Source organism: Passer domesticus, chromosome 7 (assembly GCF_036417665.1).
Source record: "Passer domesticus isolate bPasDom1 chromosome 7, bPasDom1.hap1, whole genome shotgun sequence".
Lineage (NCBI taxonomy): Eukaryota > Metazoa > Chordata > Aves > Passeriformes > Passeridae > Passer > Passer domesticus.
Genome location: NC_087480.1, coordinates 18,469,590 through 18,496,671, shown reverse-complemented (window position 1 = coordinate 18,496,671; position 27,082 = coordinate 18,469,590). Strand labels below are relative to the sequence as shown.

At 52.2% G+C, this 27,082-nt stretch overlaps 2 protein-coding genes and 1 long non-coding RNA gene across 4 annotated transcripts; 1 reads left to right on the top strand and 2 right to left on the bottom strand.

Moving 5' to 3' along the window:
* Nucleotides 1-692: 692 nt before the first annotated feature.
* Nucleotides 693-3,768, bottom strand: GLOD5 (glyoxalase domain containing 5). 2 transcript variants are annotated; one of them, XM_064427270.1, is made up of 4 exons: nt 3,637-3,768; nt 2,363-2,520; nt 2,081-2,236; nt 693-1,893 (listed from the first exon to the last, which is right to left on the bottom strand). In XM_064427270.1, exons 2-4 carry the CDS (start codon nt 2,501-2,503, stop codon nt 1,741-1,743), a joined length of 450 nt encoding a protein of 149 aa, XP_064283340.1. In that variant the 5' UTR covers nt 2,504-2,520; nt 3,637-3,768; the 3' UTR covers nt 693-1,740. The 2 variants fall into 2 exon arrangements, with proteins under 2 accessions (XP_064283340.1, XP_064283339.1); XM_064427269.1 differs by lacking the exon at nt 3,637-3,768 and having other exon boundaries at nt 2,363-2,527.
* Nucleotides 3,769-3,892: 124 nt separating this feature from the next.
* LOC135304643 (exocyst complex component 1-like) lies at nt 3,893-25,153 on the bottom strand. The gene is made up of 17 exons (XM_064427268.1): nt 25,098-25,153; nt 21,198-21,342; nt 19,778-19,924; nt 19,590-19,699; nt 16,688-16,915; nt 15,987-16,119; nt 15,418-15,527; nt 14,585-14,713; nt 14,239-14,332; nt 10,219-10,328; nt 9,947-10,057; nt 9,397-9,467; nt 9,052-9,292; nt 8,477-8,660; nt 7,438-7,637; nt 5,262-5,456; nt 3,893-4,956 (listed from the first exon to the last, which is right to left on the bottom strand). Exons 3-17 carry the CDS (start codon nt 19,872-19,874, stop codon nt 4,801-4,803), a joined length of 2,169 nt encoding a protein of 722 aa, XP_064283338.1. The 5' UTR covers nt 19,875-19,924; nt 21,198-21,342; nt 25,098-25,153; the 3' UTR covers nt 3,893-4,800.
* On the top strand, nt 14,260-21,542 carry LOC135304645 (uncharacterized). Its single transcript, XR_010365950.1, has 3 exons — nt 14,260-14,355; nt 21,287-21,356; nt 21,452-21,542. It is a non-coding gene; the product is annotated as an uncharacterized LOC135304645 (long non-coding RNA).
* Nucleotides 25,154-27,082: the final 1,929 nt, after the last annotated feature.

Sequence of the window (27,082 nt, the reverse complement as noted above, 5' to 3'; positions counted from 1 at the left end):
TGCATGACAAATTTTGAGTTTCCTGTGGTTTGGGTCAAGTGTGAGATCCCCAAAAGTGTAATTCCATGTTTCACCCTGTGGTGAACAGGAAAGCCACGGAGTCAGGCGAGTTCTCCAGGCCAGCCAGCATTTAAAAGGATCAAGGTGTGGGACAGAAGCAAGATCGGCTCCAGTGGAGGGAACGAAAGCCTCTCCCATGGGCTGTGACCCTCTCCTGTGGGCCTTGACCCTCTCCCGTGGGAACCAACCCTGTTCCATGGGGATTAACCCCTTCCCATGGCTTTGACCCTCTCCTGTGGAGATTAACCCTCTCCCGTGGGCTTTGACCTCTCCTGTAGGGATTGACATTCTTCCGTGGGAACCAACCCTGTTCCATGGGGATAAGCCCTCGCCCATGGGCTGTGACCCCCTCCCGTGGGTACCGACCCTCTCCCGAGGGCAGGAGCCCCCGAGGGTCCCGCCGTAGCCGGGCACGGCCGGGGCACATCAGCACCCTGGAGAGCAGCCGGCGGAGGCTCCGCGGGCCCCGGGGCAAGGGGACTCCGCTCCCAGGGATCCCTCCCGGAGATCCCTTCCCGGATCTCCACTGGAGGAGATGCCCGTGGCTTTCTCCCATGGCATTCCTGTCTTTAGTTCCCACAAAGGACTCAATGGAAACCAGCTCATCCCCGCCGATCATCCAAAGCACTGAATATTTTGTGACCTTGCCTTTATTAGCACCATGAAGATTTTTGGATTTCCCACGAAATTCCAGCAAAGAAAAAATGAGTACAGTTCAGAGATGGTTTCAATTTTATAGAGGATTTGCACTGTAGAGGTCAGAAGAGTCCTCCCTCCTTTCCAGCGCTGTTCCCGTGAGGATATCGATGCTACCTCAGTGTGGCCAGCCTCGGAACTGCTCTGCTTGAGAATCCCCAGGTCCTTCATTGTTTTATACTTTTTAGATAACTTTGAAATGGATTTTTAAATAACTAAAGGAGAAGAAAACTCAGGACAGTCCCACAAGTAACCAGGTGCCATCAGAGTCAGACTCCTCTGTGCCAGACCACCCTCAATCCCTCCATGAATCCAGGTGAACTCCTGGACTTCTGACACTGCCCTTCATGTAGGCTCCTCATCCCTGCTTTTTCCATTCACAAGTTACAGAAACCCCACAATTATTGATACAGAGCTGAGGATGAAACTTGGAGCTTCAGTTTCAGGAGTGTTTGAGTGTCACACTGAGGCTAAATTCCCAAACCCCAGGAGAGGAATGTGTTTGGACAGCCACAGCTGGATTTAAACCTCTGGCGTGGTGGGAGAGCCACCAGCACCAGGCAGCTGGAGAGGATGATGAGAGGATGATGAGAGGAAGGGAGACATAAATTTCCAACTGTGGAAAAGTGACTCTGGAGAGGAGAGGAGTGACATGTGGACAGTGTAGCAAAAGGGATAGCAGGAATTAGCAAAGACGTCCCAGCAATTGCAATGCAGCAGCAGCAGGACAGATCTTCCCAGCAGGCCATGAAATCTCCATGATGCAGATGTATAAAAGCAGGATTCACACCCAGAGCAGAGCAGAGCAGAGCAGGCTGCCTTGGGAAAACTCCCAAAGTAGGTCCTCGCAGCCCTACTTTGTGGCTATGATTTGAGGTGTGTTCCAGGTTTACACAATTAAAGCTTGGACATTTAAATGGGCCAGCCAAACCTGGCCTCTGCACCCCATGTCCTGCTGGGACCCAGGCAGAGCATGGGCTGTGGTCAGGGCTGCCCCTCCGTGCCTGCAGCCTCATCCGTGCAGTACCTGGAAACCTCAACCAGGTTCTCGTCGGGGTCTCGGAAGTAGATGGAGGTTATTGGACCCACAGCACCAGTTCTGGCCACGGGACCTTCTTCAATGGCCACCCCACAGGCCTGGAGGACACAGGAGAGCAGGGGTTTGATGGTCCTGCCATCACTGTGCCCTCCTCCCCCAGCTTTGACAACATGAACTGTTGGATGAGACAACCCCGACATTCCCCAGGAAAGTGTCACTTAGAGGCCCCTGGATTTGTGTCTGCTGGGGTGACACTGCCCTGGAGACACTCTGGGCCTGCCTCACCTTCAGATGCTCCAGCAGCTGCTCCAGGGGCACTGTTGTGATCAGGCAAAAATCCGCAGAGCCGGGTACGGGGTGCCAAGCCTTGGGCTCGAACTCCTGCCCAGCCTGGTGCAGGTTGAACTTCTGCTGGCCAAAGCACAGAGCTTTGCGATTCCCCTGTTCCCAGAGGAAAAGGCCAGAGTAAGGGAGACATCCTGGGCTGGACTCCTTCAGCACCCACTGCCCCGGGCAGTCCTGGACACCCGGGGGCTGCTGGGTCCTGCTAACTCAGGTCAGGGTTACCTTGAACGTCACCACCTCCATGCCCAGGACTTTGGAATAGAAGGCCACAGTGTCCTCAATGCTCTTCACAGTCAGCACAAGGTGGTCCAGGCGCTGGATGAAACACGAGGGTGGGCTTGTGCCCTGTTCCTTCCAAGCCATGCTCTCAGGGCTGGGAACTGGCATGGAAAACCAGAGAATATGGAAGTTAGGAGGATCCAGCTATGCAGGGAAATGGAAAATGGCTCAGGGATCTGAGAGTTGAGAGGAATCGCCCAGGTTTTCCTCTGTCCTGCAGGTGGCAGAAGTACAGAAGCAATAAATCCTCCTCCCTGCAAGAGCCTTGGACCCTGGCCTGAGTCTGGTGGCACCCGAGCCTGTCAGAGCCCCTGGCTGGACCAGGTGTGGGCACCAGCTGGGTGATGTCCCTGAGGCATGATGTCACCAAGATGCCAAGCTCCCAACACACAAACCCCATGTGCACCAAGGATGGGACCATGTGTGAACCTTCCTCCAGCCCCTCTGGGGTCCTCCCAGGTGTGGACACTCATCCAGGTGGAGCCAAGCCAGAGAAGGGAGACAAACTGGGGCCTGGCACAGCAGCAGGAAACATCTGGGGATGTTTCTTGTCATCTGTCTTTAAGCTGCCATATGTCACCACCAGGCCGAGGGTGAGGCCAGGGGCTCGGGGTGGCACAGCACCGGGGTGTGAGGACTCACCAGGCCGGGGTCACAGGTTCCTGGTGGCTTAGGTTGGGTTCAGATCCTCTGGCACTGCCCCTGGCTTTTAGGGACATGGGCTAGGGTGTTGGCAGGCCAGGTTGGACTCAATGATCTCAGAGAGCTTTTCCAGCCTAAATGGTTCCATGATTCCGCATGGGAAGTGGCTGGTGAGGAGAGACCCCACAGCCCCAGTGGCACAGGAGCAGGGTCAGTGCAAAGCCAGGTGCAGTTTCACTGGGATGTCTGCTCCCTGCAGCCAGAGGAGCCTGTTTAGAGCAAGATCCCATTAACCCCTTCCATGGCATGGCCTGGGCTTGCCCAATGACTGCACTGCTTGTGGGGGAGCCATTAGCAGACCAGAGGGATCCCTGTTCCTCCCTGCTGGTGTTTGGCGCTCAACAACCTCGGAGCCACCTGGCTCAACCCCTCTGCAAATCCCTTCACCCTGGGCGTCCTCTCCCCGATTGCAGCACCTTCATGTCCCAGCCTGAGACCCCACCTCCTGCCCTCCCCTCCCAGGTGAGCCCCTGAGCCAAAAACGGAAAGGAAAGGGGTTGCAAAATTCCTGTTACCTGCAGAGGGACGAAGAGCTGGGAAGGCAGCGCTGGATGGTTTCCTATGACCATCCCCTTCCTGCTGGGAGCAGCCACGTCACGGGACAAAGGGAGGGAATGATGAGATTGGAAACGGGAGCTCTAAACATTGCTCCCTGCAAGGTGGACCTTGACCCAAAGGCCAACTGCTTGAAAAATCCCAGAAAAATAGTCTGGATTTTTCCCTTTACAAGGGAAAGTTGGGTTTATGTGCTGGCTTAAAGCTCCCACTGAAGAAGCCAGGATATCCCTGGAGAAGAGGGGCTGTCCAAGCAGCCACGGCAGCCTCCCACCTCCCTGGCAATGCACAGGGAATCTTGCCTCCAAGATAATTTCCTGACACACAAAATAAATAAAATAATCTTTGTTCTGTGAAGCAAATATCAAGGAGTTCAAACTCTGCAGTTGTTTAGGAAGAAGTTTGTGACAGAAAATATGTGAGCCCCATGATCATCCCAAGAAACAGAGACAACATTTGAAGAATGACAATATATTGGTGAGTTGCTGTAGGAAGATTCCTACAAAAACGGGTTAAAAGCAGGCAATTCCCTGCAGGATCAGTTTGGATCTCTAGAACTGCACATTTCTCCACTCCAGTTAAGATGTGAGTAAATCTGAGCTAAAAGCAATAAATCCATTAATATTTACAGCTCTGGACTTTCATCTGCTGGATGACTTTCAGCGGAAAGCCATGGAGCAGCAGTGCCTGTTGGGATACCTGGATGTGGGAACACCTCACACTCAGAGCGTCTCCATGTGGTTCAACACCCTGGTTCAGCACAGGTCACTGAAATTCGAGCACAGAAAAGGAGAAAGTCCCTGGAGAGAAGACATTTTTCCATTGTGAATGTTCTGCTGAGGATTGCGGCACCAGTGCTCACTCGGGGAAATCTGAGGCTTGGAGTGTCATTTCCTGGTGGCAAAATGGTTTCCTGGAGCAGGGAAGTTGTGGTTTGGGTCCATCAACTCCACTTCCTCAAGAGAGATTTAGTGCAGGACCAACAAGTCAGAGGGACTTTGGGATTAAGTTCAGGGTAGGAACCCAAATATCCTACTTGGGAATGGCTTTGTGTTCAGCTCCTTGGAGGTGTGGCTGCAGACAAGGATTCCTGAGCTGCTCCCGACATCCAGAGAGGAATTTCCCTACATGCTGGACATGGTGATGGAGTTGAAATAGCTCAGCACATCCTCCATGGTGAAGTCCAGGGCAATCCCTGCTCCTGCGTAGCAGCGTTGGATGAGCTCCTCAAACTCTTGGTACTGCCGGATGAATCCCTGCTCCATGGCCTGCCACACCACCTGGAAAACCAGAACCCTGCTCCATGGGCTGCTACACCACCTGGAAAAGCATAACCCCTGCTCCATGGCCTGCCACACCACCTGGAAAACCAGAACCCTGCTCCATGGGCTGCCACACCACCTGGAAAAGCATAACCCCTGCTCCATGGCTTCCCACACCACCTGGAAAAGCAGAACTCTGCTCCAGGGCTGCCACACCACCTGGAAAAGCAAACCTGAGCTCCTTCCCCTGCCCCTACAGCCACACAGGCAGTGCAGTGTGAATCCCAACCATCCCAGTGTCACACCCATCCCACTCCAGTTACCGGCAGAAGATTTTCCTCTGGGGACAGATGTTTGTGGATTGTCCTGTAGAGGCTCTCCAGGGCCCTTTTGACTTCCTTGCCAGGATATTTTTCAATGACTTTCCGGAGTTCCTGCTTGCTGTAGGCCAGCTGGAAGCTGACCTCCTCTTCCTTCACCCCCTGAGCCAGGCGGGCTTTGACCCCCTCGAAGAAATGCTGGGAAGGGAAGGAGACATTCCATGAGGAGCCATCCTGAGGTATTCCTGCACCAGGGCTGACCCTGAGCACTGCCCTCAGTTCCCATACCTAATTCAATTGAAAAGAAAAATTTAAGGATGTTTAATGAAGTGTTGGAGATTTTTATCCTCCAGGAAAGCAGAACTTAGGGAATTTCATGGTTCTCTCCCCTCCCTGCTCAACAAGCAGCATCCCTAAAGGTTGCAGGCCCATGGAGCAATGGGACTGCTGGAAAATCCCTCCAGTTCCTTGGTGCTCCCCCTGGTTTTCTCCCCACAGAGGGTTTGGAGCCAGAGGTGGGGAAGGGAGATCCCAGAACCTGCAGAGGTGTAAAGCAAAACTGGAATTTTCTCAGTTCTCCTGACATCTCTGCCAGAGCTGGACAGGACACTCACTCCATATCTGCTGTAAAACAAGGGAATAATTCCTTCCTTCATCTTCCTGTCTCTTCATACAGCCCAAGAATCTGTTTGGGTATTCTTGCTACAACTTGGCTGTGGAGAAATACCCTAAATCCCAAGGATTTTGAGTTCTGAAGTGTATGAACTGTTTCCAAGAACCAGAAATTGGCTTCTGCATTACTTACACCTCTTTGCACCTCCTCTTGGTGAAGAGAAACTGGGAGAGCTGGAGAAGGCCATGCCAGGAATTTCAGGTGCTCTCATATCCCACTCACTTTGTTGAGAGCAATAAAATTATCTTTTCCCTTGGAAAGGGGAGAATTTGAAGGCATAGCAGAGCTCAGGTAGCACGAGACACGGAGCTGATTTTCCAGCCAAGCCAACAAATGTTTGACAGCAACGACTGGAAACAAATTGGAAGTAACAGGTCCCATAAATAATTCCAGCTGAGCTCCATCTGCGAGACATTTCAGGGAGAGGGAAGGAGCGGAAGAGCTGCAGTCTCAGGAATGTCTGTTTGAGTTAGCAGAGCCAGATGCTCTTAGCTCAGTTAACAAAGCAGCCACTTGGGAAGTGTTGGATGGATCAGCCCAGGCAGCTGTGAAAAAAGAGCTGGGAGCTGCTGGATGCCAGCACGCAACCAGAGTGGGAATGGGAGCAAACTGGGAGCAAACTGGGAGCAAACTGGGAACAAGCTCCCCACCAATGCTTTGGAATTCTGCCCCCCGTGTCTTGGTTCACCATTTGGAAACGGGCACAAGGACAAGGCAGCAGGAAAATGGAAAAACCTGCACACGGTTTTGATTGTCGTGACGTGATTGTCAAAGAGGAGTGGGAAAGGCTTCCTTGGGGGAAAGGCAGGCTGATCACATTGTCTGGATATAAGGAACTTTTTCCAGTGACAACAAGTTGGGATGATCAATCAAACCTGCCCAGGGATGTGACAGAGCCCCACCACTGGAGCTTTCAGGATGTGACTGGACAGGGAGCTACAGAATCCCATCCAAGAAATGAAATTTGGATTGGGTGACCCTTTGGGATCCCTTCCAGCCTGGAATTCTGTGATGCTGCTGAAGTAGGACTGCACAGCCAAAGCCAGCAGTGGTCAGGAAAGGGGACACTGGACAGGACATTCCACATCTGCTGTAAAACAAGGGAATAATCCCTTCCTTCATCTTCCTGTCTCTTCATACAGCCCAAGAATCTGTTTGGGTATTCCTGCTGCAATGTGGCTGTGGAGAAATACCATAAATCCCAAGGATTTAGAGTCCCTAAATGTACAGATTGTTTCCAAGAACCAGGAGTGGGCTCCTGCACTATTCACACCCCTTTGCACCTTCTCTTGGTGTCTGTGCTCAGACTGGAAGAGCTGGAGGAGGCCATGCCAGGATTTTGGGAATCCCTGAGCACAACGAAATCCAGGTGCTCTCATATCCTGTGACAACAAAGTAACATAATGCCAGACTGGATTCAGGGCAGGGAGATTTGAACACCAGTTAATCCAGAGTTTTGGGAAGAGCCCTTGCCCTTGGAGGCCCGGGCCAGGGTCCCGTGCTCACCTTCAGCCTCTCCAGGGGCTGGCCCACGTACATGGTGACGTATTTCTCCATATGCTCCCTGGACCTTTGCTTGGCTTCTCTCTTCTTGCCCTCCAGGCAGGGGATGTTCCTTTGGCACAGGAAGTTGTGGATGTGGTGGAAATTTTCCATCATCACCATATCCGTGTTCACTTTCAGGTTTGCTGAGGAGAGGCTGTTGACTGGAAAGGAAGGAGGGACTCAGGTGTGGAGAGAAGCCCCTGCAGGCTCTCAGGAGGGATGTGCCTTTGGGACGGCTCGTTTGAACCGTCTGACTTCAGAGGGAGTAATTATAACACAAATCCTGATCCCTGTCCATGATTCCCTGCCTGACCTCATTCCCTGCAAACATTCCTGGAGCTGGCAGGGCCGTGTCCATGGATTTATCAGTGGGTCACCCCAGGCTCACCTGCAGGTGGGAGCTGCCCCTCCACCACCTTGTAATCTGTGGTCAGAGCTGGGAATTCTGCAGCCCCTCAGGTCCTCTCCAGGCAGGAAAACAGGATATTTTCACTGACAGGAAGCTGAGGGCTCCAGCTGGGACAACACAGGGATCTACTGGAAGCTCCCCAACCCGCTCTCCCAACCCCTCTCTCCCTACCAACACCCCTTGGTGATTTTGGGGGAGTTTTTCTGGCTCCCAAGACCTTGTAAGAGGAGTCTGATCTGTGAGAAACTCCCCCTCCACAGTGAGGCAGGAGATGTTGGAGCTGGATCCAAAGCTGAGCCTTTGTGTGTAAGCTGAGCCCTGTCACCCCCAGGCCCATCCCCCTGTGACAGAGCACCCAGAATTTGCCTGGTGCTCCCAGGATATTGCTCAGGGAAAGGGGTTTCAGGAGCAGGCAGTGCTCAGGAGACAGGCAGCTCCCACCCTGCCACACCTGGAATGTGCCCGGTGCTCCCAGGATCTCACTCAGGCAGAGATTTCAGTGCCCAGGGACAGGCAGCTCACCCTGCCCTGATCACTCCTGCAGCTGCAGGGGGACATTTCCTGACCAGAGCACCCAGCCTTGGCACTCACTGCTGCTGAAGACGCTGCTGGCCAGCCTGAGCTGGGCCTTGTCCAGCTCCCCCCGGCGCTGGGATGTCTGGAACACCTCCTCAGAGAGCGCCACGAACTCCTGGAAGCGGCTGACACAGGGCAGGATCCCCCCTCTCGTCCTGCTGGCAGTCTTGGCCTCCTCCATCTCCTTGCACAAGGTCCCCTGAGAATGACACAGAGAGGTGGCACCCTCAGATCCGACTCATCTGGTGGAGCACAGGGCAGCAAAGAAGGCAAGCAGCTGGGTTTGGGAAGGCTTCTGCCATTTCCAATGCCTTCTGTAACCCCAAGGAATGTGATACCCGTGTTTGAGGCTGACAGGGAGCTGTGCCATTGGCAGGGGCTGCCCAGGGAGGTTTGGGGTCCCCATCCCTGGAACACCTGGGTGTGGCACTCAGAGCTCTGGGCTGGGGACAAACTGGGGGCTGGGCTTGGACTCGGTGATTGTGGAGCTCTTCTCCAGCCTCCATGGTTCTGGGATTCCATTTGGGAGGTTCTGGAAGAGGTCAAACATCACTCGGGCCTGCTGGCTCCCTCCCACCATGGACACTCACGATGCATTTGTTGAAGTTGCTCTTGGCCAGGAGCAGCACATTCCCCAGGAGGGCGTGCAGGAAGGACGAGGGGGGAGCTGAGGAAGGGCCCCAGGTCCCAAACACGGAGTCACTCAAGGCCACCAGGACCTGCAGGCAGCCCAGTGGGTGAACCTTGTTGCAGACATCCAGAAATGCCCTCAGCTCCGGCTCCAGGCAGCTGAAGATCTCACTCAGCAGTTGGGTTATGGCTTCTTCTGGCCTTAAAAACCAAACCAAATCATGGAAAAGTCAGGAATTAACTGGGAGGGGACACTTCAGCCTGTGTCCTGTCAGAGCACCCAGGGTATCCCATCCCCCACGTACTGGCTCCGGCTCTTGGTGCGAGGAGGCTCCTCTGGAGGTGCCATGGGCTCTCCTCCCTTAGTGGCAGATCCCTGAAAAAAGATTAGAGGAGAAGCTATCAAAGGATCCCAGAATAGTTTGGGATGGACCCCAAACCCCCTGCCTTGAGCAGGGACACCTCCCACCATCCCAGGCTGCTCCAAGCCCTGATGTCCAACCTGGCCTTGGGCACTGCCAGGGATCCAGGGGCAGCCACAGCTGCTCTGGGAATTCTATCCCAGCACCTCCCTGCCCTCACAGGGAGGAATTCCTTCCCAATATCCCACCTAAACCCACCAAATGTTGATTTGTTTGCTCTCCCTCAGCCAGGAAAATGAGCTCTGGATTTATTTCTGCTGCAGCTTGTTTAATGCTTGGAGACCCCTGATTTTCCTGGAGCTGTCAATTAAATTCCATTTAATTCTCCTCTTAAGCTTGCCCACTGCTGGTTCCTGCAGGATGAGAGCCCAGGAGAGCCCAGGTCCCCATGGATGTGCCAGGATAATGGGCCTGGAGAGGACACGGTGCTCACCCCCAGCGCCTGCAGCTCCACGGAGTCACAGCCGAGCCAGAAGAATTCCTGCAGGAATTGCTGCTCCGAGGTGCAGAGGGGCTGCAGCTCGCTCAGCACCTGCTGCAACACCTGCTGAGAAACCACCTTTGGTCTGGAAACCCTCTGGGATTCACTGGGGACCCCAGAGCAGCTCCGTGTCCACCCGAGGGGACATCGGGCAGCACAGGGAGCACCTCGGGCTCTGCCCCGGGGAGGGACATGGAACATCTCAGGAGCCCTCAGCTCCTTACCCTGTGGATGTTCCCCCTGGCTGGGGTGTCCTCCTGGCTTTCCCTGCTCCTGGAGAGGCTCCACCGGGGCTGCCTGGTCCCCATTGGCTTCTCCCAAGTGTCCTGCAGACCTGCACGGGGTGTGGGATGTCAGAACCCTCCTCCCCTGGGATTTTCCAGCTCCTGGAGTCCTGGATACTTAAAGTCTTAAAAGGCTCTTTTTACATCTGACCTCATGCATGAATTAATCTTTTCCTGTTGCATTCAGATAAATGCAGAATTTGGATGAAATTTCCAGTTTTTCTCTGACTTCTCACCTGTTTCTCCCTCTTTTTCATTATTTTTGTTTCATTAAACTGCTTTTTGATTCCACTGATTGTGATGTTTATCCCTTTGCTGCCTTGTGCTTACTCCTGACAGCTGGGTTGGGGAAAATCCCAGGGGATAAGAGAACAGATCAGTACAAAAACCTGCAAAAGCCTTGGGAAAATTGTTTGGTGCTTAATTTTGATTGTAAATTGCCATTAAAAAATATCCAGGGGAGGTGGGAATGGCTTTTTCTCAAAAAATGCCCTTTTAAAATTAAAATATTTCACTGGAAGTAAATATATTACTCCAACATTGGCAGTTTCAGCACTGGGGGCTTGGCCTGAGTGGAAAAGTTGAAAAAAATCTATTGAAAGATGTGTTTAAAAATATTTTTCTATTCCCTGAAAGGAATAAGTGGGGAAACATCCAGATTGTTTCCTAATTATTTCCAGAAATGGGAATCATTCTCCTATTCCAAAGGTTCTGGAGCAGTCAGGTCACCTCCATCAATCACAGTATCTCAAATATCCCTGTTTGAGCCACTCCTGAAGGGTTTTCCCTTTGGGAAGGATTTGTGAGCCCTGGGCTGAGCAGGGGTGAGGGGTGAGCCAGCCCTGCTCATGACCTCAGCCTTGCTAAAACCAGGACTAAATTAAGGAGCTGCTTCCTAGCCTTTTTCTCACCACTACATTATAATTTCACTAGCTGGGAAGTGGCAAAACCAGGAAAAAAATAAATCTTCCAACAGCAAATGGGAAAGAATTTAACAAGCCTGCAGAAAACGGAATGGCAAAATGAGAAAGGACTTAATTACCGGCCCCTAATTAATAATAAACAGCTTGAGGTTGCCTTCTAAATTCTCCCATCACATAAGGCAACAAATCAGCAGGTGGTGCCATAAATAAAAATACTTTATGAGGGCGTGGAATCGACCCAAAATATTTACTGGGATAATCAGGAGAAAGGAAGTGGCCTGGAGACCTGGACTGGGACATTTTCCAGCAGGGATGAGGGAAGTTTGACTGCAGGGATGAGGGATGTCTTGGGGCAGGAATGAGGTGTGTTTTGGAGCAGGGATGAGGGATATTTTCCAGCAGAGATAAGGGATGTTTTGGGGTAGAGATAAGGGATTTTTGCGGCAGGGATGAGGTGTTTTTTGGGGCAGAGATGGGGGATGTTTTGGGGCAGGGATAAGGGATATTTTGGGGCAGGAATGAGGGATGTCTTGGGGCAGGAATGAGGGGTGTTTTGGGGCAGGGATGACAGATATTTTCCAGGAGGGATGAGGTGTGTTTTGGGGCAGGGATAAGGGATATTTTCCAGCAGGGATAAGGGATGTTTTGGGGCAGGAATGAGGGATATTTTGTGGCAAGGATAAGGGATATTTTGGGGCAGGGATGAGGGATGTCTTGGGGCAGGAATGAGGGGTGTTTTGGGGCAGGGATAAGGGATATTTTGGGGCAGGGATGAGGGATGTTTTGGGGCAGGGATAAGGGATGTTTTGGGGCAGGGATGAGGGATGTTTTGGGGCAGGGATAAGGGATGTTTTGGGGCAGGGATAAGGAATGTTTTGGGGTAGGGATGAGGGATGTTTTGGAGCAGGGATGAGGGATATTTTCCAGCAGGGATAAGGGATGTTTTCGGGCAGGTTTCCTCACAGCCTGGGCTCCATCCATGAGCAGGAAGGACCATGGATAAGGCTCCTGCCGAAGTTCAGCAAAGCCAAAGGTGCCCTGCAAGCCGTGCCGGGAGCAGCCAGCTCTGCGGGAATATTGCAGCAGGAGGCTCCGGGAGCGGGGACAGCCCTGGGACAGCTCCTGCAGCCGGACACCTCTGCAGCACCCTGGAGAGCCGCACTGGGGTTTTGGCCTCTCCTGGGGCTGGGAAGGGTCACCTTGCCCTGCAGAGGGAGGGGGAGCTGTCCCCCTGCTCTGCCCCCAGCGCTGCAGAGATGGCACAGCGAACTCCATGGGACACTGCCAGCCCCGGGGAAGGTGCCACGACCGCTGTGGGCACAACTTGCTAAAAATTCCCCCTTTTCTCACGAACTGCGAGGTTGTTCCAATGTTCTGCTCACATCAAGGATGGGCTGAACAATTCCAGCCCAGCCTGGGGCTTCCTGCCTGTCCCAGACCTGTCCTCACCCTCTGGAGTGGAGCAGAGACATCTCAGGACAACAAAATTCACCCTGTCCTGCCCGGAGAGAGCCCCAGCGCTGGGCAGACACTTTGGGCTGATTTCTACCAGAGCAGGAACATCTTGTAGCCTCCCAAGCATTTTCTCCTGGGTTTAATCCCTCCTGGTCTACAGACTTGTGTAGGATTTAAAGATGGATAAAATACTGAAGGAAATCCCAGTTTAATGTTTATAGAAGGGGATGGGGCAGACTGGCTGCCACATGTGCCCAGCACCACCTTTTGTTTAATTTAACAACTTTTTATTCCCATAAATGGTCCAGTGGTGCCCATTTAGGTGCCATTAGGACTATTTAGGTGAAATTTTCCTCTTTTTTCACGGACTGCTGTGCAGGTATTTGTGTCAGCACTCCCCATCCTGCTTTGCTCCCAGGGTTTGAGGTCCCCTGTTTTCCCAGCTGCTGAGTGACTTTCTCAGGGGAGTGACACTGGGAAGAGGAGCTGGAGGGGGTGGTGGGGAAGTTTTGGGTGTGAGGAACCCCAAAAGTGGGAGCCATAAACCACCTTCATTCCCTTCCTTCAGCTTCATCCCCTGGCTTGGGATCTGGACATCGGTGATGAAGGAAGTGCAGAGCTGGAAGTGCTGACTCTGATGGACAAAACACACCAGCCTGACCTTCAAACTGGGCCAAACTGGCCTGGAAATTTCCATTACAGCTCTTTGTTTTACTGAGGGAAAATGTGACTTGTGGGCCATAAAAAATTTCCAGAGGAGACAGATCAGTTTCTCTTTTTATCTTCAGAAACACCTGACTGGAATATTTTGAGTCAGACCCAGCGATTTGGGTGGAAATGAGCACCTTGGGACAACACAGCCTGGCAGTCAGCTCCCTGTGAAATCATCCCATAAATATTGCTGTGAATTCCCTCTGTCTTCTGGGACAGGCTTCCCCCTGCAGGGGAAAGTGTCTGAGGAGCCTTGCATGAAATATGAACCAGGCTTTAGACAATCATAAAATCACAGAATGCTTTGGGTTGGGGGTGACCAAAATATCATCACATTCCACCCCTGCCACGGGTAGGGACACCTTCCACTCACTCTCCCAGGTTGCTCCAAGCCTGTCTGGAACACTTCCAGGGGTGGGGGAATTACAGGGTGTTCCTGGAGCCTTGTCCAGGCTGAACAGCCCCAGATCCCTCAGGGCGTCCTCACGGGAGAGGAGCTCCAGCCCTTGGAGAGGGTGAAGGCAAGGGAAGAGAAAACATGGTGAGGTTTTTTTGGGAGATAATGGTGGAGTGGGAATCTTTGAGAACCAGGGAGAAGGGAGCTGACAACAGGTTTTGTTTTCCAGGCTTTTCTACATCCCCCTCTCTCTCCTGTGGCTGCTTGGAACACGATCCCATCCACCACTGTGTCATTCCTGAGCCCTGCACAGGGAAGGGAACCAAAGCTCCAGCTCTGAGAAGCAGCTGGAAAAAGTGGGGAATTCATGGAGCTGAGGCTCCTGGGGCCACCTGTGCTGGAGGTGACTGTCACCATCCCTGGTGCCAGCAAACCCTGCCCAGCAGCACAGAGGGCAGATTTTGAACCACTCACTTCCTTTCCTTCTCCCTGACAGGGAGACCTTGGCCTGTTCAAAAAGGGCTCTGATTTCCCGCTCGTAGAGTCTGCCGAGGTTCTGGGAATACACCTGGAATGGGGAGAAAAGGCCAGGTAAGGGCAAAAATCCCAGATTTGGGCATTGCAGACCTTTCACTTCAGCACAACCCTGGCACCCCCCAGTCAGGCACAGAACTCCAGGTGGGCAGGACATTCCCAAAGGGGCAAACCCTGGAAGCTCAGGTGTCTCATGGTGAGAGCCAGGTCCCAGCAGGAATTCCCCAGCTGGGCCTGCCTGTTCCCAGGGAGGGTTTGCAGTGCTTGCTGAGGGTTTCAGCCGTACCTTGGGCAGGTCCCAGAACAGAGCAGGGCTGCTGCTCCTCAGCCAGGCCATGAGGGGGCTGTAGGGCAGCAGCTCCTCGTGGTGGGGCCTGTGGCTTGGGACACCAGGAGCAGGGGCCTGGGAATTGCCCTAAAGGGAGAGAAATGACAGAAAACATTCACATAAAACAGCCTTGAAAATGTGCCGGGACACTGCACCTGCAGAGTTGTGCAGGTGGGATTGGAGCGGGCAGGTTTGGAGCAGATCCAGATGGAAAAGTTTGCTCAGGGATGTGCCCAGCCAAGGTCTGCAGATCTCCAAGGATGGAAATCACACAGCTCCTTCCCAGCTCCCTTCTCAGAACTGCTGCTTGAAACGGAACACTAAGGAAGTAAGGAAGTAAGGATTTGGGAATTGCTCCTTTCCATGGAAGGAAATCTCTGGGATTGCTGCCCACGGGGGTCTTGTCCATAAAATCTGTTAAACTGCCAGATCAGTACTTGAAGGTGTTAATCACAGGATCACGGGATTGGGCTTTATCCTGGGATTTTAGCTTACAAACAGATCAACAACCCCCAAAATAAAATAAGAAAACCTAAACAAAAAATCTCCAGGCCTAAGGGCTTAAGGAATGTCACCAGAGGGATTTTGGGAGCATGGATTTCTCCTACATCCCTGGAAAATTAAGCTGAGGACTGAGGGACAATGGCAAGGGGAAGGTGTGTGGGAAGATCTCTTTGGAGAGACAATTTAGAAAAATCCTGTCACAGCAGCATGTCCTGCACCACTGGCCCAACCTCCCAGGATATTCCAATTTCCCAGGATTTCAGGCTGCCATGAAGAGTGGAGCCCACCTGCAGCTCAAAGATGTTTGTGATGTGGTTGATGAAGGAGCTCTCAAAGTTCTGCTTGAGGGTTTCAAACAGGATCAGCTGCTCTGCCACTGCCTGCAGCTTCCGGTAACCTTGGGGAAAAAAAGGATATTTTGGGATTTGAGGGGATCTGGGGGAGTTGCAGACCCACATCCCTCAGGGAACTCAGACAGAAGTCCTGAGATAAATCCACCCAAAAGCTGATCAAAGAGCAAAAACTTTCCTGTGGTACCAAGGAAATACAGACAAGGAGTGGAAAATAAAATTTAACAAATAAAAATAATCCACAAGTCCAACCTCAGCCAAAGAGACTCGCCCAGTCTCACCGCAAGGAAAACTTGGGATTTCCTGCCAGGATCAAGTCCCTGCACACTTTCAGGGATCCAAAAACTCCCACATCCTGCCACAATGAATTGCTGTTTTCAACGCTGGAGCACAGACAGCACTGACCAGGATTTCCAACCACAGCTTCCCCAGCTCCTTTCCGAGCTCCAAGAGGTGTCCACCCCCGGCAGGGTGATCCCGTGGGAGGAATCCCTGCTCCTACTCACTGGGGTGGATGGGAAGGTCCATGCAGGAGGACAGGGCCCGTGCTGCAGCCGTGCAGGCTCCGATGGCTGCAGGGCTGGACAGATCCGCGCGGCACAGGGCGGCGCGGTGCTCCCTGCTCAGCTGCAGCTGGCCCTGCAACACAGCCAGGGAGGGCAGCTGCCAACACAGCCAGCCCCTCATCCTCCCTTCCCATCCCTTCCCATCCCTTCCCATCCCTTCCCATCCCTTCCCGTCCCACTGGGAATGCTGCTGGCTGGAACAGCCCAGTGCTTCCCCCAGCAGCAGCTGCCGTGTCTGTCAGGAAATCCGTGGAAGTCCCCATGAAACCCAATGTTCTGCTCAGGAACAGCTGCAGTGGTGGACAAGAAAGGTCTGGTGCCACAAGCTTTGCCTCTAATTAATTAATTAAGTTCGTTAATTGCTGGGTTTGTATTCCCAGGTCATGATTATTTAATCAGCTTTGGCATTCCTAATCCTGCCCTGGAAAAGGCCTTTCAGAGACCCCTCTGGGCCATGGTGAGGGTCCTGCACATCCCAGTTCTTCTCTGTCCACCCTCACCTTACACCATCCCCCATTTCCCAGCCGGAGGAGCTCCATAGCCCTTGCAGACAATCAGAGTTTTCAGTGTTTAAAATTCCCTGGAAGTTTTTCCCAGCAGATTCAGCCGCTGAAGATTAATGTCCTCACAAAGGCACGCACCGTGAGGAGCAGGAGCTCATCCATCAGCCGGGTCCTGTTGGAAGCGAGGCGGTGCAGCAGGGAGTTCTCCCGGTGGATGTGATCCATCTGCTGCCTCACACCCCCCAGCAGCTCATGGCAGAGCTGCAGGGTCTCCTCCACCCGGGCCACCTCGGCCAGCGCCTCGTCGAGGCAGCTCATCAGCTGGGCCGCCTCCTGCTCCGAGCAGAGGAGGGCCTGGAGGTTGGCCTGTGGGAAGCAGAGGGATTCAGAGCTTGGCAGGGATCTGTCACCATCCTGGGGTCAAATGTCCTGTCTCTCGCCCTCCTGAGGCACAGCAGGGACCGTGTCACCGTAACCTGCAGGATGTTGGTGGCAGTGCCACTGTCCCACCTTGGCCAAGTGCCACCTGCATGTCCCCAGAGCCAGGGCACACAGAGCCCCGCCCTGGGCAAGGTGTCCCCTCAGGGCACTTCTAACTGCCCCAGCAAGCAAATTCCTGGGGAGTGTCCAGGAAAATCTGGCCATGAGCAGAAGGGTCTCCATCGGTCCAGAGAGGCCACCAAGCCCTGCTGGTTGTGTGCCCTGGGAATGTGTCACTGCAGGGAGTGTCCAGCCCTCACCTCCACAAATGGTGGAGTCTCCTGAGGACCTGAGTGTCCATCCCACAAGATTTCAGAGAATCCTAATCCAGTTTGGGTTGGGAAGGGACCTTAAAGTTCTTCCCATTCCACCCCATGGGCAGGGACACCTTCCCCTATCCCAGGTGCTCCAGCCCCAGTGTCCAGCCTGGCCTTGGGCACTGCCAGGGATCCAGGGGCAGCCACAGCTGCTCTGGACACCCTGTGCCAGGGCCTGCCCACCCTGCCAGGGAACAATTCCTCATTCCCAATGTCCCATCCATCCCTCTGGCAGTGGGAGCCATTCCCTGTGTCTTGTTTCTCCAGGCCTTGTCCCCAGTCCCTCTCCAGCTCTCCTGGAGCCCTTCAGGCCCTGGCAGGGGCTCTGGGGTCCCCTCTCCATGTGGACATCCCCAGCCTGTCTAACCATGGACACTCATCTCCAAAAGCACTGGTCATGCTCCAAATTCTGCTTCCCTGCCACACCCAGGGACCCCATCCCGTCCCATCAGCTCTGCCCAGAGCTTCCCATTTATTCATTTTTCTTTCATTAGAGCCAGAAGCCTCCCCCACGCCTGCCCCTGCCACTCCTTCAGGCTGTCACCACGGGGAGCATTCCCGGTGACATTGATGGGACAGTGCTGTGGGAAGGGGCTCTCCAGAGGCTCCAGGAACAGGAATAAATCCAGGTACAGCACAGAGCTGCTGGGAGCTGCCTGCAGTTCCACATGTGCTGGGATCCTGGAATTCTGGAGGAATATCAATGTCCAAATCAGAGCCTTTGGCCTCCCAGTGTCCTGGCCGTGCCGTCCTCCCCTTTGGAGAAATCAACTTTTCCTTGCTGCCAGTGCAGGGATTTCTGTGGTTAGAGGAGGGTGATTAATATGGGAGAGAAAGCCAAGGTGCTATCACGGGGATGGGGGGAAAACATTGAAATGGATGCATGTGCTGGTCTAACTTGCTGGGATTTAATAACATTTAATATTGGAGATTAGAGCTCGGAAATGGAAATGCTCATTAATTAATTTGTATTAGAGGGAAGTCACACTTATTCATTAGAGGGCATTAAAATAATGTATTCAACGGCGCCTTTCATCTCAAAAAACTTAATAAAGATGTATTTGTTGCTCTCCCAGGGTGTTTTACAGCTGGGAACAGTCACAAAGTGCCTGAATTCCTTGCCAGGAGCTGGCAGGAACAAACCTCAGGAGTTTGGGCTTCCAGATTAACTTCCAAGTGTAATAAATCATATATGGGAATACAGCAAACTCTGCAGCTAAAGGAGGCTTGGCTTAGGGTTTGTGGTTTCTGGTATGGTTTAGGATATTTCCTTTGACTTATTTTTTCCCCCTTTTTCCTTGGCTACCAACCATAAAATCCCAGATATTTTAGCAGAAGGTAAGTGCTCAAAGCAGCTTTCCTAGGCTTTTTGTTCCAGAACTTAAAGGAGAAATTTCCTCTGCAGAAATGCAGTAAATCACAGCAACCCAAATGGAGTCAGCAAAGATCAATAGTCAAAAGTCATGGAATTGTTGGGGTTGGAAAGGACCTTAAAGCCCATCCATTTCCATCCACTCAGGGAGGGGAGCCAGGGATACTGAAGGATCCTCTTCCAGAGGGCCCTTGAGCTCCTTGGTTTAATTTCCTCCCTTTCCCTTCCACATCTTTGGAAAACCACAGAATCCTGGAATGGTTTGGGAAGGAAGGGACCTTAAAGTCCATTTTGCTCCAACACCTTCCACCATCCCAGGCTGCTCCAAGTCCCTTCCAGTCTGGCCTTGGACACTTCAGGGATCCAGGGGCAGCCACAGCTTCTCTGGACACCCTGTGCCGGGGCCTGCCCACCCTCACCAGGAATTCTGGAAGTGTCCTGTGCCTTTTCCACTGGCCCTTCCTACTGTTTTATATTTGCTTTTCAATCTCCTTCCAGCTCCGTTTCATTTTTCTCCCCTTTTCACTCTCCCTGGATCCAGCTTTTCCTTCTGTAGGGGCCCCTTTTGTCCCTTGTCCTTGCTCAGCCAGTCCCAGAGAACCCCACACCCCAGTACCCCACAGTCAGACCCTTCCCTTCCCTTCCCTGAACTTCCCTGAACTTCCCTTTCCCTTCCCTTCCCTGAACTTCCCTTCCCTGAACTTCCTTTCCCTTCCCTGAACTTCCCTTCCCTTCCCTGAACTTCCCTTCCCCTTCCCTGAACTTCCCTTCCCCTTCCCTTTCCTCCCAGAATTTCTCCCAGAGCAAAGGGCAGAGCTGCTGATGCCCAGAGACCCAACCCCTCCTTCTGGGCACCTCCATGGCTCCTTACCTCCTCCAGCCCCTGCAGCTCCTGGCACAGGTGCTCTGTGAAGGCCACGGAGTGGTTCAGCAGGGGCTCCTCGTGCTCCTCCATCAGCGCCAGCACAGCTGCAGCCTCCTCTGGGCTCAGTCCCTGGGACGAGCTCAGCCCCTGGGACGGGCTCAGCCCCTGGGACGGGCTCAGCCCCTGGGATGGACTCAGTCCCTGGGATGGGCTCAGTCCCTGGGATGGGCTCAGCCCCTGTTGCAGCTCAGCCTCCGCCCGCTCCTGCCCGTCCTGCCGGCACCGCTGCATCCCTGGGGCTGCAGATCTCCTCACAGAGAGCAGCAGGCACAACTCCTTTCCTGGGGAAGGCAGTGAGAAGCACAGAGAGAAGAAGAGAAAACATTTCATATCTCTACTAGCTGCTCCTGTTGTTTGGCACATGTGGAATGTGTTACGGAGATTGTTTGCCCAAAGAGATTTGTTAATTGGACACCGGTGAAAGTTGTTTTGATTCCTTGGCCAATTGGGTCAAAGCTGTGTCTTGTCCCTGACAGTCACGGGTTTTTCTCTAGTATCTTAGTAGTATAGCATCTCTTTAGTATGGTATAGTATCTCTTTAGCATGTGATTTAGTATAATATTAGTGTAATATAGTATAGCTTAACAAAGCATTTTTTCGGCCTCCTGGAATCATGGAGTCAGAGCACATCATTCCCTGGTTGGGGGCACCCCACTTCAATACCTCCCTCTGGGGGTGGGGATGGCCAGAGCCCTTTGGTGAGGTCATTTCAGCAGCCCTGCCCAAACCAGGGCTTGCTGAGGCTGAGGGGGGAGTGGAGCAAAGATGGGGCTGGGATAAAGGGTCACCTTTGCAGGAGGGACAAAACAGACACTGGGGTTGGGTTAGGATTTTCCTTGCTCATGTCTCCAGGATTGTGTGCTGATGTGTCACACAAAGTTGGGACATATTCCAGAGGTGAAGAAGCTCCTTGAATTAAATTAGAAATGCCTTTAATTTAAACTAGACACTAGGAAGAAGGGTTTGATAATGAGGGTGGGAATGCCCTGGCACCCATTCCCACAGAAACTGTGGCTGCCCCTGGATCCCTGGCAGTGTCCAAGGCCAGGCTGGACACTGGGGGCTTGGAGCAGCCTGGGACAGTGGGAGGTGTCCCTGTCCATGGTCCTTAAAGTCCCTTCCAACCTAAACCCGTGTTTTTCTATGAAATGGACTGAAAGTCATCTGTTGTGGAGTTAACTATATACAGATAATACGTATATAAAATGCATTTGATATTCACAAATGTATTTATTCCTTGATGAGGGGATGTCACCAGGCTCCTGCCCTGGTGTTACCAACCCTCATCTCCCCAGACCAGAGACTCCTGGAAATGAGATAAATTGTTTTTATTCCCAGCCTGGCTCTGTCTATCCATGGGCAGTGGATCAGTGATGGCTGTGCCACCAGACACCCAAACGCAGCTCCTGCTGCTCCCCTCTCCAGACACCACCTCACCCTGTCCCACCACCCTCATTCACTGCCTGAATTTATTCACCTTTCACTGGCAGGGACACTGCAAAAAGCTCAGAGAGTTCAGAGTGTGACAAGGCTATTAATTAATTAATTAATTACCTTCCACAGCACCCAAGGGGTTGTTCACAAAGGGGACAGCACCAGTTCAGCTTCCACAAGCACTAAGAAAGGTTTTCTTCTCCTCTAAGATGCTGGAGATCCACTTGCAAAACTTCTCCAACTGACGCTCACAATCCAGGCTGGCCTAGATATCCACAGGTAATTAGCACATCAATTAACGAGGTTTAACCAGTCCTGCTCCAGCACTGCTCATTTAATTCCACATTACAGAACCCCTTCACCTTTCCCTGCAGTTTTGGGGGATGAGTGGCAAGTTTTGACAGTGTCCAGTGGCAGATGCTTGGGATCAAAAGCAAGCCCGGAGCTCTGGTGCCTTCAGGATTCCCTGGCAGCTTCCAGGATCCCATGATCCATCAGCTCCCCAAGCTGGAGGTTGGATGCACAGCCCTGTGTTTAACAGCCCTTGGAGGAGCTGCTGTCCCTGCTCTCCTCTAATGGTTTTTGGGATTATTCAGAGCATTGGCACTTCCAGCATCCTGAGGGAATGAGCTGGAAGTGCTGAGTGGGAAAGGGTGAGCAGCTGGAGGTAAGAATTTGGGATAAATCCAGCACCCCACCCCCACTGCAGATATTCCCTCTGCAATCCCCATCCTGCTGAAATCTCAAAGCTCTCTTCACTCCAGACTGGGAATGCCCAGAGAAACCCCAGAAAGGCTTCCACAAGCTCAGCCCCAAAATCCCTCTGGAGGCAGGTGGATAATCTGGGTAACCCAGCATCCTGTGTCCTGGCAGGGGAAGGAAAATGGACACGGAGGAAACACTCCTGGCATTTCCCATGTTGCTTCCATCCATACAAATGTTGCCATCTCCCTCTTCCCAAGGGATGTTGTCCCCTGGAGGGCACCTCCAGCCACAGGAGGTCCACTGAGCTTCGTGTAAGTGCAAAGAACAATGGAGGCTGCTGAACTTGGAATATCCCACAGCTGGAAATTCCTTCCTGCACCATTCCAGCTCTGCAGCACAGCCTGACCCTCCTGGAGAATTTCTAATTATGGGTACTAATCACCATCACAGCCGTGGGGAGCTGATTGGGGTCACTGCAGCCCTCAGACATGTTCACTCCTGGCCAGGTTGTTCCAAAATACCTTGAAGTGACACTTCCACCCGGGTGCCAGCCCCCGGGATGGCACAGAATTTTGTGAGGAGCTATTAAAGCAGGGAGACATTAATTAATCACCTCGTGAATATTCATGATGTTTTGGTCAAGGCTGCTGGAGCTTTAGCAGGGCTGGATTTGCTGTGTCAGCAGCTGCTGGTGCCAGGGAAACCCTGGTTTGAATTCCAGCTGCTGAGGAGGTTCCATTTGAGGGATGAGAGGGAGAATTCTGGCTGGCTGCATGCAAGGAGCCAGGAAGGGGCAAGGAAGAGGCTCCAGGCCTGGTGAGGGGAAGAGACAATCAGAGAATCAAGGAATGGTTTGGGATGGAAAGGACCTTAAAGCCCATTTTGTTCCAACACTTTCCACTGTCCGGGGTGCTCCAAGCCCTGTCCAGCCTGGCCTTGGGCACTGCCAGGGATCCAGGGGCAGCCCCAGCTGCTCTGGGCACCCTGTGCCAGGGCTGCCCACCCTCCCAGGGAACAATTCTCTCCCAATCTCCCATCCATCCCTGCCCTCTGACAGTGGGAAGCCATTCCTGTGTTCTGGCACCAGCAGAGGATGTGGAGAGGTCGTTCTGCTCATCCTGCCAGCAGGAAGGTGAAAGGAGAGGAGGCTGCAATCTAAAAATACATCTGGGAAGGCAAAGAGCTGCCTGAGCTAAAGGACATCACAGCACAACAGGAACAATGGGGGCAGGAATGCAGGCTGGGAATTACAGGAAGGAGAGCCAGGTTCTCTCTTTACCTCCCAGCAGGAGGTGGGCAAAAATACACCAATATTTAAGATCAGTATTACCAGTTTATCCCATGGGATGTCAAATGAGGGGGGAAAGATTGAAAATTCTGGAGATATCTCCTACTCCGAATTCCTGAGGAGCCAAAGCAGCTGCAGGAGCCAGGTTCACCTGCTAAAGAGATTCTCAGGCATGGTGGGAGCTCCTGGTCTCCTTGTGTGTGGGAAATGTGAGATAGTGAGTGGTCACAGCAGATCTGGTTTCTGCATTGGGATTTTTCCTGCCAGCCATGCTGTACTTCATTTGTTCTGGGTGTAAAACTGGGAAGCTGCTCTTTTTCCCATTTATTTTCACGTTTGTGAAAAACCAGGCGTGTTGCCAAAGCCTCTGGAACATTCCCATTAATAAAAACCCTCATTATCCCAACTTTAACGATGCTCTGCCAGCCCCAGCAGCAGAAAGGGAGAACCTGATCCAAGCTGCATTTCCCCAAAACCTTAAAGTCACCCTAAAGGCACAAATTCCCGCTGAGTCTAGCCCTCCATAATCCCTCTTTCAGTAAATCCAATCTTTAAATCCCCTCTGGAGTTGTCTGTCAAGGAGCTTTGTCCCCATGGCCAGATGGGCCTGGCTGTGGCTGGACAAGAGCAGAGCTCTGCAGCCTCCCTGGGCTGCTGCAAACTGCTCCAGAGCTCCTGGGCCTTCCATGGAGGCTGTGTCCGTGCATCACCAGGGAATCATGGAACAGGCTTGGAAATGAACCCCAAAATCAAGTCCAGCCTTTGAGTGAGCACCACTGTGACCGCTCAGCCACGCTGGGGTGTTTGGCCAGCCTGACTTCCCAAAATTAGAGAAGGATGATGCAGGAGGGAAGGAAACCCCTCAGCATCCCCTCAGCATCTGGAGCATGGGGGCATCTCCCTGCAAAACACAGCCAGGATGGAGAGATGATCCATACCAGCCCTGGCTGCCCCATGCCTGGACGTGCTGGAGCAGCCTGGGTTCCAGAAGGTGGGATGGGATGGGATGGGATGGGATGGGGTGGGATGGGATGGGATGGGATGGGATGGGATGGGATGGGATGGGATGGGATGGGATGGGATGGGATGGGATGGGCTGGGCTTTAAGGTCCCTTCCAACCCAAACCACTCTGGAATTCTGGCACTCCCAGGTCTCAGGAAGCTGGGTTTGAAGACACCCTAAAGCTCCTCTCCTTCCAACCCCTACCATGGGAGGTGTTATTGGGGTGCTTCTCCATTCTCAGCAGACCCAGCAATATCAGGATTCCCGGCAATCCAAGGCCTAGATAAACACTTGGAGACCACGAGCCGTTCTTTCACAGCCTCTGAGCTGCGTGGGGAGGGGAAAAACCAAGGGGCTACAACTGAAACATCGAGTTCTGAAAATGTTTGAGAACCAGGGGTAAATAAAAATACAGACTGAACAGGCACTGGGACTGTATGGGAGGAGGAATTTGTTGTTGAATTTGTGGCTCTGCAGTGAACTGAAAGCAATGAACCCCTCAACAGCTCCCTCCCGGTTACTCCCTCAGCTCAGCCACACACTTGACAAGCTTAGAATCACATGCCCAATTATTAAAAATTCCTCCCATGCCTGTGACCCCCCCCACAAAATAAAATGCAATTTGCTGCTAAAATGATTCTGTCAGCACCACATCCCTTTGAACCTTTCTGGGTTACCCTGGTTCCTCCATTCCTGTCAGGTTTTCAGCCTCTCCAATGGCATTTCCCTCCCCACACCCATTTCCCAACACTAATTCATTTAGAGCAGCACTTGAACTCCAGGAAAATGATGGAAAGGCAGAGTAATAGAGGGCTCCATGCTGCTGGATGAGTTAATTTGGGAGGCTCGACACTTCCCGTGGCTGGGATTGAAAAGCTGTCGGCAGCAGAGCAGGATCACAGCCCCACCACCCCCCGGCATCCAGAGACAACCTGAGAGACTTCAAGACGTCAGGAAAAGCTCCTGAGCTTCCCCCATCACCCACCCAGCTGCTGGGAAAAGGGAAGGGAGGGCAAAGATTTACCAGAGGAGCCGAAATGGAGGGGATCAGCCACAGGGAGCCTCAGAACAGGAAATGATTTGTGGGTGAAATGAAAGCTCTGAGAGCAAAACAGGAAGCCTGAGGGACCTGAGCAAAGCCCTGAGCTGAGGCCGGGGCAGGAAATCCCCAGGTGCAGGAGGAGCACCAGAGCTGCAGAGGGAGAAAAGCAAATCAAAGTGAAATCACACCCTGTTTCCTCTTTGTTTGGTTAAAGAGCCAAAATCAGGGTTAAATCCCCCTTTATTTCCTCTTTGTTTGGTTAAAGAGTCAAAACTGGGGTTAAATCCCCCTTCATTTCCTCTTTGTTTGGTTAAAGAGTCAAAGTCAGGGTTAAATCACTTTTCATTTCCTCCTTGTTTTGTTAAAAACAGTCAAAATCAGGGTTAAATCACCTCCATTTCCTATTTCTCTGATAAATAGAGTGAAATAAGGATTAAATCGCCTCCATTTACTATTTCTTGGTTAGAAAGAGTCAGAATCAGGGTTTAATTACCTCCATTTCCTACTTCTTGGTTTAAAAGTGTCAGTCTTTCCAGAGAGAAATGGTTCCTCCATCTGAGCTCACCTGCCACCCAACAAGCACGGAACTGCAGCTCCAGGGGGGGATTTTTCTTTCTATTTTTCTTTATCCCTCTTTTAAAATTCACCTCCCAGTGCCAAAGGCAGGAAAATCCCAGACATCCCAGCCCTGGCACTGCCTCCTCCCGTGGGCTCTTGTGTGAATGCTCAGCATTAAGTGTTCGGTGCAGCACAGGCTCCACTGATTTAGATCATCCCCAAAAATCAGGGAAAAGGGAAAACTGCATGGGGCATTGTGGAGTTTTTGGGTTTCTTTTGCTAGGGTTGGCATTAAATGCATGAGATGGTATTTTTTTGGGGACTTAGATGTTTATTAGCTTTTATCTACATTATAGTTTCACAAACCCTGAGTTCTACATCACTTTAACAAACTAAAAATGGAGCCATGTCTCTCTCTCTCTATGAGGCCTTTTAAGGATAAACTTTCTAATTAAGAAATGACACCTAAATTATTTTCACTTTTAACCCAATAACAAAACACCTGTGGACTTTTTTATCCAATTACACAAAACCACCCAAACCCAGGGAGAAGAAGGTGAAGAAGAAGGACCAGCCTCTGCCCTAAAACCTCCATCTTTTTTATATATATTGCTATATTCTAAAACCTTAAACTCTGAGTTTTCCACCCTGTGATATCACACAATTCTACTCAAACCCCACACCCACAATCCCAGTGCTGTCATTCCATTTTGGAAGCTTCTCCATGGCCTCAGGTCAGTGCAGTGTTCTCCTGAGGGTCAGTGCCTGGCAGCACAGAAAGTCTGAAATTCTCACTAACCAGGGTTCCAACAGGACATCAGGAGCCAGTTGTACTGGTGGGACCCGGTGGCACAGCCAGGGCTGGCGTGTCCCTGCTGTCCCTGCTGTCCCTGCTGTCCCCAGCAGGACGCCGCCATTCCAACGCAAACAGGGTGATTAATTAAACATAAAGCCTCGCTTTTCACCTCCGCTGCTCTCTGCTCACATTTTTCTGGCCTGCTGAGTTTCTTCATGCCCCAGATAACTCCGGGAGCTTCATCTCCTCTGCTCCTGGCAGCCGCCTGCTCTTCGTTCATTTTTCATGAATTCTCCTCCTGCTCTGCTCGTGTGCTCTGAGCCTTGCTCAGTTCAAGGGGGGCTCTTTGTCTTCAGCTCTCGATTTGCTTTCTTGCACACAGAGACAAGCCCAGGCCCTGTGCTGGAGCTGCATCCCGTAAAGCTGATTTGTCCCCTCTTCCCTGCTGGCAATGAGCAGAGTTTGGGATTGGAGGTGTTCCCACTTCATTTTTCAGATAAGAAATTGGTAGAACCCATGGGAAGATGCAGAAATGGCCTTTTCCAGGCTCTTCTGGGTGAAACCACCTTGCAGACAGCTCTGAAAAGCTGGGAGGGTGGAAACAGATTAAATA